The sequence below is a fragment of the Apaloderma vittatum genome, unplaced genomic scaffold, assembly GCF_000703405.1.
Source record: "Apaloderma vittatum isolate BGI_N311 unplaced genomic scaffold, ASM70340v1 scaffold29876, whole genome shotgun sequence".
Lineage (NCBI taxonomy): Eukaryota > Metazoa > Chordata > Aves > Trogoniformes > Trogonidae > Apaloderma > Apaloderma vittatum.
Genome location: NW_009722773.1, coordinates 2,852 through 13,662, shown reverse-complemented (window position 1 = coordinate 13,662; position 10,811 = coordinate 2,852). Strand labels below are relative to the sequence as shown.

Below are 10,811 nucleotides of genomic sequence, written 5' to 3'. Positions count from 1 at the left end.
TGTCATCCCACCCTCCGCGCGAGCTGGGCAGCCCGGCCTGCTCGCTGGGCTTGAGCCCCGGCGGAAGGGAGGGAGCTCCAGTCCTTTTCCAGGTCATTGTTCTCTCGCCCTATTTTCTCGCTTCTGCTCGGTCACCGGTTTCAGCTCCAGAACGCACACCGTGCTCGCGGGCAGGGTATGACTGGGCTTCTGTCCTGCGCACGCAGGGCTGAGCCCGGACATCCTAGCAACGCCAGCTCCCGGGCGGTATTCTCCAGGCTGTCTTTATTCGCTGTCAGTTTGCATTTCTTGCGTGCCTGTGGAGTTGGTTAGAGAAGCAGCGGCTCTGCCGAAGACGGTGAATTGGGTGGGTTTTGTCCGTACGGCTCAATCACCGCCTGCACCTTCCCTGCCCCACCATGTGTTTTCCCCAGGTAGATCAGCTTTCTTGAGGCCTACAGGCTCTGCTTGGCTGATTCCATCACTCTTATTCCACGCTCGGTTAGTTAGGTGACTTCAGGTTGTTCAAAACTTGTGGTTATCTGTGCGTGTAACCGATTCCGATTTCATATTTCCTGCTTTCTTAGAGGAGAGGTAGCTGCCACGCCCACTCCTCGCTCGGAGTGGAGATGTCTGTGTTCCATGGACGGACCCGAGTCCCACAAGCCAAAATAACTTCAAGATGTTCCCAGTGACCCGACTGTGCTCAGAGTGGGCGATGCCTCATGTCGGTGGCCCTTTTGAGGGTTTAACCCTCAAAACCATGGTGTGAGCCGTGGGCCTGCTCCCTTTGCCTTGTAAATCACACGGTGTAGGAAAGTGAACCAAAAGGTTTCCCACCTAAGCCCAATAGTGCTGTTTCACACTTTTGGTGGCCTCACTTGTACATAACACTGCTTTTTGGAAAGAAAGGGGGAGGACAGGCAGAGAGAGCTTGTAAACGATGGAGCATAAGTGGGCCCATTCATCAGGACCTAGCTTATGACCTCCTATTTGATTATGATCCTCAGTGGAACTTCTCTTCCTGCTTCTCTCCTCTGTGCTGCCTCACCTGCTCTCTGAGTCCCTGTTTTGAAATGCTTTGGAGCCATGCATATGTAGAATAACTGCTCTGAATTCACGTTATTGCCCAGGCGGGTGCGTTAGGAGCTGCTGTGGCTGCACACTAGTCCTTGCTCTTCGCCTGTCAGCCCACTTGGATAAAGCACTGAAGTTCGTCCTGCCGATGGCACTTCCTTAGTGCTTTCCGTCTCAGACCAGCTCGCCTTACATTCCAGCTTCTCACCGCCATGAGGTCAGTGTCTCTGTGAGACAATTTAACAGGTAGAGGACCGAGGTGGAAAGGAGCGATGCCTGGCCAGCCTGAAGGGCTTGATGGCACTTGCTGTTCTGCCTAAGTAAGGGGTGTTTTAGTGCCAGTATTTCCATTACAGAGATAAGGTGAGCAAAAGGGTGTAAGAAACAGACGTCACTTAAAAGCTGAAGTCTCGTCGTGCATCTCAAGGAGCAGAGAGCTGAGTGTTGCTGCCGTTCCTGAACGCTGCTCCTGAACGAAGCCTCCTCTGCACGGTTCAGTGCTGGCAGTGAACTTGTGTGTGTATGATCGTCTGATGACTTAGGTTTTTTGTTTCCTCATCTAAGCATATCAGATTGGCTCCGGCTCTACCTTTTAGCAGGACCGCGTGGGTGTCTCGTAGTCACACAGCTCACACGCAGGGTTGGGAAGGGCAGGTTACGTGTAATACAGAGCTGTTAATGCAAATTGCAGAGTTGTAAGTTTCTGTTGCTTTGACTTAAGGGAGAAAACTTTATGCAAGCGCAGAGAGGATCGCTTTCATTAAATGAGGAAACCTGTAATTGTTGCCTGCTGACACGAGGACATTGTGGGGAAAACTGAAGCAATGTGACCGCGCCGGTTACTTGAGCTGGTTTGAACTGAAGGCGGCTGCTCCTCTCTCATCGGTGTTGGCCCGGCCGTTCGGGGGTTAGCGAGGGGCTGCCTTTGTGCAGAATCCCTGTGGATCTCCACTCATCATTATTCCCTGGTGCGAATCAAGACCACTCCAACTCTTTGCTGAAAAAGGATAAGCAGAAACAGTTGGAAGCCTCCTAACCCGTCGTTTTTGCTCTGTCACTGCTGTTTCAGAGAAGCAGTGATGTTTTCTTCCTTTCTTCACAGTGGCAATGCCTTTGGCCTGGAATATTGTGTGGAACATTATGGGAAGGGATTGCGTGAGCTGCTGCCTCCTCAAACTGTCTGAACATAATTAATATTGATAATGAGTGACCTGTGTTGCTCTAATGCGAGCCAAGTTCCTGATTCGATGTGGGAGGTGAGGCTCTGAGGAACTCTTCCACCCCGTTTCAGGGAGGAAAGTTCTGGCCTGCACCCAGCTCCAATGGAGAGCAAGTGGTAAAGGAAGTGGTGACCTGGACAAGAGAGTTGCTTGTAGGTGTGAGATCTCCTGCCTTTCCTCACTGCGTCACGTGGGATTAAGCATCACTGCTTAACCTGTGCTTATGTCTTTCTAGAACTCTACTATGACCGAGGAAACCACCATGAGTTTGTGTCTCTGGTGAAAGACCTGGCCCGTCCTGGTGAATTCACTCAGTCGCAGACATTTGACTTTGAATTCACACATGTGGAAAAACCTTACGAGTCCTATACAGGGCAGAACGTGAAGTTGCGGTGAGTCTTCTCCTTTCGCTGAGCTCTTGGTTGTGTTGCAGTGTGCAAGTACTGATATTTACTGTGATGATGCTGGAGTGCAGCATCCCCTGCCAGACATCCTCACAAGCTTGTAATGTAACTCCGAATGAATTTTGGTGGGCTGAGTTGTAACAGGCTGTCTTCGAGGGCTCCACTTTTATAAGCATGTTTTATGGAACCGGTTTTGTCCCATTTAAGTGACAAATCAGCCCCTTCAGAATAAAGCAAATACTTTCTATTTGGTAATTCAAAACCAGAAAGAAATAGTTTGTTTTAGTCTCCAGTGGGACGTTTTTGCTGTCTTGTAATCACTTTTGTCAACTTTAATTGTGCTCTATATGCAATCAGATGCCTATTTTAGAGAGGTCTTAGAAGAGCCATTTGAAAATTCCCTTCTGTCTTTTCCAACCTGGGGTATTAACTGCTCCAGAAGCCAGTGAGACTGCTTAGATCTCTTGGCACAATCCATTCAGCCCCACATCCCTCCCTGCTTCATCTCTCTTGCTACCTGTACAGCCCTAACAGGAGGGGGACTCTCCTTGCAGGTATTTCCTCCGAGCGACTGTCAGCCGCAGGCTGAACGACGTGGTGAAGGAGATGGACATAGTTGTGCACACTCTGAGCACCTACCCAGAGCTCAACTCCTCTATTAAGATGGAGGTGGGGATTGAGGATTGCCTGCACATTGAGTTTGAGTATAACAAGTCCAAGTAAGTGTCTCAAGAGCAGCCAGTGGCGGTGGGGAACCATCTGCTACAGTGGACAGCTGGGTTTGGAAACCCGAGGCACGTGTCTCACGCGTGATCCTCGGAGGGATTCTTTGCATGTTGAGCTCCAGCGAGGTTGGCAGACAGCTGGATCCTGGTTGAGGACCTGTGGGTTCCTCTCCTTGCCCTACAGATGTGCCCTCTGGACCAAGGAGTGGGAAGCAGTGGCTGTGCCTGAGCTCAGAGCACAGCGTGAGGCTGTTGCAGTAACGTGGAATTTCTGGTGTCTTCAGCAAGATCAGTATTTCCGAGGGTTTTCAAAGTGTAGTGTCTGCTCTTTACCAGACAATACTGCTGAAGCGTGACCTTAATTCAGGCACAGAAGTTGGAAAAAACTCTCTTAAACTACTTTTAATGCTGATGCTAGCAAATCTCCCTGCAGTGTAACATTTGGGTTACTTTTAATTGACCTAAAAAATTGGGTTTGGAGGCTTTGCTGTCGCAGGGGTTTCTTGCAGATATTCAGCCTGAAATTCTGGTTTTAATTTATCTGATCATGCTAAACGTTCTCATCAATTTCCAAAAGAAGGGAGGGTGAAAGATGAAGTGCTCTTTAGAGCAGCCTAGTGGAGGTGGTTGATACAGCATGTGAAATTTGGAGCTGCGGCCACAGATAAGAGCAAAGTGCTTGACAAGCAGGTTCCCGCTCTTCAGTCTGAGTCCCGGTCTGCTGCGCAGGGTTTGATTGCGGTGCTTCTTTCCTCCGTGTGCCAGGTATCACTTAAAAGATGTGATCGTTGGAAAGATCTACTTCCTGCTGGTGCGAATCAAGATCAAACACATGGAGATAGATATCATCAAGAGAGAAACCACAGGGACCGGACCCAACGTATATCATGAGAACGACACAATAGCTAAATATGAGATCATGGATGGAGCACCTGTGAGAGGTGAGAAGGCTCAGGAACTGCTCAGAATTCCTCTTCTGGCATCCTTTGGGGTGGGAATACGAGTCCTGCAGTAGCTTCAGCTGAATCTGTGTGCTCAGTAGTAGTATGCATCCTGCTTCACTGGGGCACTCATGGTGCTTTATGTAGGTGATTAAACATAATCTCCTTCCTTCTCTGGCATGACGAGGGGGAACTGAGGCAGAATGAGGTGCATGAGTTCTTTTGATGAAGCAGTGGCAGATAGATGTTGGCATGGGCCACCAGCTGGCACTGCTGCAGCTGGGAGCAGAATGATGGTATTTTAGCTCTGTGCCAGTCTCTTTGTTTTTCAGTTCCATTGCTCAGTAGAGTCACCGGCCAGAGAAAATGTCACCTTACTCATTTTTTTCCTGCAGTGCTGTCTTGATGCAGGTCACAAATGAGTGCTGTGCTGTTGAAGCAGAGGGCTGGAATAGCTGTCAGCAAGAGCAGGATCTGGTCACAAAGTTTGTGGCCTAGTGAGATTTTGTTTTGCTGTTGCTCCCCTTTTTTATATCTCTTTCTCTGTGCTGATGGTTCTGTGCACTTTGCAGGGGAGTCCATTCCCATCAGGCTCTTTCTGGCTGGCTACGAGCTGACTCCAACGATGAGGGACATCAATAAGAAGTTCTCGGTGCGTTATTACCTCAATCTGGTGCTGATCGATGAGGAAGAGAGACGCTACTTTAAACAGCAGGTGAGAAATGGAGCTGTTAGTTCTTTTTGCACCTGGAGGCTGTCGTGTGGGATACTGTTATGAGGAACTCCTGGGTATTTGGGATTCCCATAGGGGAGATTCATGTCCTTAACGAAGTATCTGTAAGGCCTAGATCAATTAGTGTGCAAAGAGGGTCTCAAGGAATGGTCCACGCAGGTCAGGTGTGTGTGGTGGTGGGGATGCAGGTAGAAGGTGCCTAACTGAGACTTCTTTTCCGCTCTGTTGCCCTGTGGTGGAGTTTCTGTGCTTCACCTTACTGGTTCCAAGGTGGTAGCTGCCAGCAATAGGACAGAGCTGCCCTAGACATCCAGTGGCTTGCCTCAGATCCCAGGGAGGAGCGCTCTGCCTAAATTTTGAGGCAGACTGCACTGCGAGGCCTCTGCTTGCCGCTGCAAGTGGCCTCGCGCACGGCTGCAGGTGGAACATGCCAGCATGGGTTGAGATCTCCCCGGGTTCAGCCTTTGGGTCTGGGTGGGGCCAGGAGAAGGTGTGACAAGCCCTGACAAGCCCTGCTGGCTGTGTTACTGCAGGAGGTGGTGCTTTGGCGGAAAGGAGACATAGTGAGGAAGAGCATGTCCCACCAAGCAGCCATCGCCTCCCAGCGTTTTGAGGGGACTTCCTCACACAGCGAGGCCAAGACCCCCAGCCAGCCCGCAGAGAACAACGGCCGGCAGTGAGAGGCCACGCAGAGGAAGGCTGCGGTGGAGCCAGTGGGGGCAGCAGCAAGGAGGAAGAAAAAACACTTCAGAGACTTCACGAAAATAAATACCCGTTTTTGACTTAATTCCTTTCTTCAAAGGACTCAGAGGGTGGGAAGGGGACGGAAGGGCAAGGCAAGGTGGAGCACTGGTGGTGCGGAGTCAAAGATACCTCAGTGCTTCCCAATCAGCTACATTTTTTTTTTTTGAGGCGTGTGTCCGGAGGCTGCGGAGCTGCCTGATCTCCTCTTTGCCCCGAGACCCTTTCAGTGTGGCAGTGGGGAGGGAGAGAGCAAGTGAAGGCCAAATCCGCTGCTTCTTCCCAGAGGTGTGGAGGTTGCTTTGGGGCTGTGTAGGATGGATATTTTTCTTGCCTTTCTGAAATCTTCACGAGGGAAAAGGATGCAGTGATTAGCTGGGAGGTAGAGGAGGGAGTCAGAGCCTGAGGTGCGGCTACATGAAATTGCTTAGTGTTATCCCCTCGCTGCCTCCCCTTCCTCTTTGTGCTGGCGTTGGATTCCCTGTCACAGTTTCTATAACGTAGTTGACTCAGCCCTGGGACTGCCACACCGGAGCACGGGCGGCGGGCGGGCGGCTGTGCCCTTGCTGCGGAGCTCCCGCCTGCTGCGTTGCGTTAAGGGGGAGCCGTGGCTGGTAGGAGGGAGCGAGGCACGCGGATGCGGTAGGAAGGGGCAGAGCGGTGAAGGGTCCCAGTGCTACTGGGCGGGCAAGAAGTAGGGGCAGGAAGGCTCCTGGCCAAGAGCAGTGCCTTCCTAGTCTCGTCACAGCAGCTGCCTGAGTGCCCCTGGGATTCAGTCCGTGGCTGCTGCACTCACACAGGGCCCAGTTGTGCTGCAGCGCAGGGACAGAGCAGCCACGAGAGGTCTAGAGAATGGGTTTGGCTGGTAAGAAATGGAGGCTCTTGCACACATGGCTCTGCTCTTGTGTCCTTGTGACAGAGCAGGCTTTGCAGTAGGGCCAGACGTATGGTTTTTGTTTCACACCTGCATGATGGGGATTAGTAAGGACAGAAAGTTGATGCAGTTGTTTTAAGAAGCTCGTGGCCTGTGTGTGCTGCTAGATGAAGCCAGGCAGCAGCTGGAGGGATGGTAGAGCTCTCTGGTTCCAGAGACACATTCCTGAGGCCTGAGCTGAAGTCACCAGTGGGGTCAGGGGGTATGCCACGAAACTGAGAAGCTGAATGCGAGTTTTTTCTTTTCTGAAATAAGCTTCTTAAAGCCTTCAGCTAAGTAGAATCATGAGAACATTCCCAGAAGGGACTCACTCCTCCATTAAAAATCAGATGTGGCTTTTGTAGACTTGATTGGCTGAGTCTGGAGAATATCCAGCCTGCGTAGTTGCCCTTTGAGGAAGCAGGTGGTTAGACCTCCTACCAGATGGAGAGACAAACCTGCACTAATGCTGGGATCTGAGCGCTTAATCAAGTGGGATTTGCCCGGATTTCTCTTTGAGTTTGTGGCTCACTAGGGTATTGTCCAGCTTCCTTTTGACTCTGGAATGAATGTCCTCTGCGTCTGTCCTACAGCTGGATGTAGAACAGTTGTCTTGCAGCTGGGAAATGGAAGTTATCTTCTGCTTGTTTAGTGGAATGGCGCCGGTGGAGGGAGTGGGGCCTGGGTGGGAAGGGGAGCTTTTTATGTACTAAGACAGCTACTGTATTTCAGTGATAAATGTGTGTTTCTGCTTGCCAAAGTAAGTTATCTTTTACTCACCACGTGTAAGGTTGTGGTTTTTAGTAGAGCTGGACAGTCTCGTTCTGTTGTAGAGGACACTAATGATCTGCTGACTGCTTGTGTCACACCATGTTTCTGCTCTCTAACAGTGAAGACGTGGCTTGCTTTTCTTTACATGAGAAGTCTGTGCCATGGGCTGGAGCTGTGTCTTCCTAAGACTGAAGCAAAAGCTTACTTTAGACAACTACTTTGTTACGCCACGGCAAAGGGTGGTAACGTGCTGCAGGTCTCACATGGCAAAGGAATCTGGGTGTTACTTTGGACACTCACTCTACTCCCCACTCTGTGCGGGGGAACCACGTGTGCGTGGCCATATACAATCCTTCCGAGCCAGGGGCAGCTCCGCTGGGAGCCCCTGGGGATAGCAGACTATCTTCCCACCTCACCGCCCGCTAGCTTTCCCTCAGCTCCCATCCCACCTAGAATCTTTTTTCCTTGCCTGTTCCTCTTGATTGTGAGCCATGTGGTTATTAAAGAAAGCCCATGGATGAAGATGTCTCTGCATTCCCAGAGCATTTTGTCTACTGGATGTAAGATAATTGTCCGGCAAGACAATGCACTGTAAGGAGACTTCTATTAAACATCTGTTCATCACTTCTGGAGGGATTACTTGGAAAAGGTGCATGAGCCTCTGTGTTGGGTTGGGTTTTTACCCTAATTTTTTGCCCCTCTCCCCTGTGTCCCTATTTGTGGAATCAGAATGTAGAAATGACCCGTTTTTACTTAATCGAAACGGACCATTCAACCTGTTACCCGCTAGCCCCTCTGTGGAGCAGATGTGCTGAGCGTCTTTAGAGAGAAGCTGAAGCCTAAGGTCACTCCAGGACAAGGTACTTAGAACAGCATTTCATTAGCGTGGGAAGGGGCAGACACTACTCGAGCCGTCTCTTCCCCGTGAGCTGGGTGGTTCTGTTGGGTACTTGGGTCATTTTCCCTCTCTCCCAGGCGCAGCCAGGCAGGAGGGAGAGTGCAAGTACTAAACCAAGCAGTGCAACCTGTAATTAAGCCTCTGCTGTGTTTACATGTTTCTTAATTCGTCGTCTTTTCAATGGCTGTATTTTAAAACTTGTTTTTTTGTCTCTCCAATTAAAAAGAGCCAGCCTTGGCTGTCAGATGCTGTGCCTGAGTTTGTCTGATGGTTTATACTGCTGGGCCTGGGTCTGGGTTTTTTCCATGCTATTAAGACATGTTTCTTCAAGTGCCATTCTGTACAGCCCTCCAAACATGCTCAAGGAGTTTGTCCTTTGTTATCTTTAGAAATTCTTGGTCTTTTTATTAAGCTATGTCACTGCTTAGAAGCTGTGCTGGTGGAGGACCCATGTAGCTTATAAATGAGCAAGGTAGCTTTATCTTCTTCTACTTCCTGATGTCGGTACAAAATAACCTGGCAAGTTTTGTACCTGCAGGAAGTTACCTGTGGCCTGCTTTGCATCTGTATGTACATCTAAATTTTCCTGTTCCAGACAGCAGCTTAGTGAAAACTTTCTGCAGAAAAACATCCCTCTGCACTAGGTGGAACTGCACTGGATCCTGCAGTGAACGTCGTCAAGGAGGATGTACTTGTTTCATCCCTCAAGAGATAAACTGCAGATTTTTCCACTATGAAAAATCAAGTAGCTGCAATTGATTCTAAAAGGCTTTATTTAAAAATAAGCAAAAATAACAGTGTATCAGAATAAGGGACGTGTAGCTGTGAATCATGTGTGGGCATATTCTTGTTGCTGTGTCTGAGCAAGTGAACTTGAGAATTGTGCTGGTTCAGGAGGAGGCGTCAGCGGGCTGGGCAGAAGCTGTGCTGCTGTCACTTTCTTAATGTGGCTTTTCCTCTTCCAGGCTCAAGACAAAATCAAATTCCTCTGCGTTGAAAAGGTAAGGGAGAAAAAGCGGTAAGTGGAGCTTCCAAGTTGTGTAGGTGAGGGCTGCTCTCAGAAGGAAAGGCACCAAGAATCCAGAGAAGAACGTTCTTACCTTTTGTCAGTGGTTGGATGGAAAGACGTTGTCTCGTGAAGAGCATCATGTTCTTCAGGGGGCCTCCGTCTCCTTTATGTGCCAGGTGGTGAGCCTTGATTTCAGAAAGGGGGATGAAGCGTTTTGTCATCCGCACAAACTGGACGTCCACCTGGGAAGTGACAGGCAGCAAAGGAGCAGGGTTGGAGAACAACACAGTCTCCACATGTCACATGAGATCTTTCAGGAGTGCAAAGGTTTTCAACTAGAAGCAAATGACCGATGTGTGCTACCTCAGAAGGGTATGGAAGCTTTTCCTTGCTCAAGGCTAAAAGAACTTTCAGATTCTTCTGGCAGGTGCTTTGTTTACATGAATCTTAGCTCTGTACACTAGCAACATGCATTCATGTTGTCACAGACAATACAAAATGGAGATGCAGGAGGCAGACAGCCCGTGAACAGTCCCTTCCTATAATTTAGGATGCCTCAAAACTACAGCTTTGTTTGCTGTAGACTGAGAGTAGCACCTAAAGGTCTTCCTTCTCTTTCCCAACCCAGAATTCTGCCATGCATGGACATCAGCTCAGCATCCCAGTTAAGATTTGAAAATTTAGGGGGATACATTTTGGCACCCTTCTGGAAGAGACAGGGGAAAAGGTAGAGAAAACAATCAGGATCGGATTTTCTCAAGAGAAAAAGGTAGCTAGGCTGGGACAGAAGCTTAAGAAGATGTGCAGTATGATGCAAAGAGGCTTGTACCTTCGCTTGGCTTGCACATAGAGCTTGAAAAAGCTGTATTTAGTTTATTACGTTACCATGGACCATTTGGGGTTCTCTTTTCTGCTGGTGGAATCATAATGAGGATCCTTCTGATCAAACTGTGTGTGATCAGGATACGCCTCCTTTACAATCTGAAGCAGAAGGGGACAAGAATGTGAGACAAGTTTCTGTTAGTTAAAAATTATTGTCTGCAAAGGGTACAAAATGCCCTTAAGCAAGCTGTGACTAGACAGAAGGAATAATCCTGGTGTCAGGATCAGCCTTGCTTTCCCTGGACTCTAATGGCAAGATTCCTTTACATTTCTCGGGTTGAAGCACTGCAGAAGAGTATCACTGTCAAAGAAGCATCATCACCTCTTCGGAGAGCAATGTGGAAGGAGCACATGCAACAGAGGAAAAATGGGTAGATGAGGTAGTCTTTGTGACAAGTTCTCTTCTTAAAAACCATTTCTGTGGCCTAGGTTTTATATTACCGCCTTGCAGGCTCAGCTGGCTAGAATCTAGTGAATCAGATTTTAATCAGTGTGTGGAGCAACACTTGACTTGGCTG

At 49.2% G+C, this 10,811-nt stretch overlaps 2 protein-coding genes across 2 annotated transcripts in view; one reads left to right on the top strand and one right to left on the bottom strand.

The window, feature by feature from the left end:
• Positions 1-2,511: 2,511 nt before the first annotated feature.
• Positions 2,512-5,847, top strand: VPS26B (vacuolar protein sorting 26 homolog B (S. pombe); the record flags this gene model as incomplete). The annotated part of the gene is made up of 5 exons (XM_009871876.1): positions 2,512-2,668; positions 3,235-3,399; positions 4,171-4,346; positions 4,919-5,061; positions 5,613-5,847. Coding segments are annotated over 5 exons (788 nt in total), but the record flags the coding sequence as incomplete, so codon positions are not given.
• A 3,301-nt stretch (positions 5,848-9,148) lies between these two features.
• Positions 9,149-10,811, bottom strand: part of THYN1 (thymocyte nuclear protein 1) — a 4,063-nt gene continuing 2,400 nt past the window's right edge. The window contains exons 5-7 of the mRNA XM_009871875.1: positions 10,297-10,392; positions 9,503-9,653; positions 9,149-9,390 (exon numbers count right to left, since the gene is read on the bottom strand). Of these exons, the coding sequence (XP_009870177.1) occupies positions 9,344-9,390; positions 9,503-9,653; positions 10,297-10,392 (294 nt within the window). The 3' untranslated portion in view covers positions 9,149-9,343. The remainder of the gene's footprint in view (positions 9,391-9,502; positions 9,654-10,296; positions 10,393-10,811) is intronic.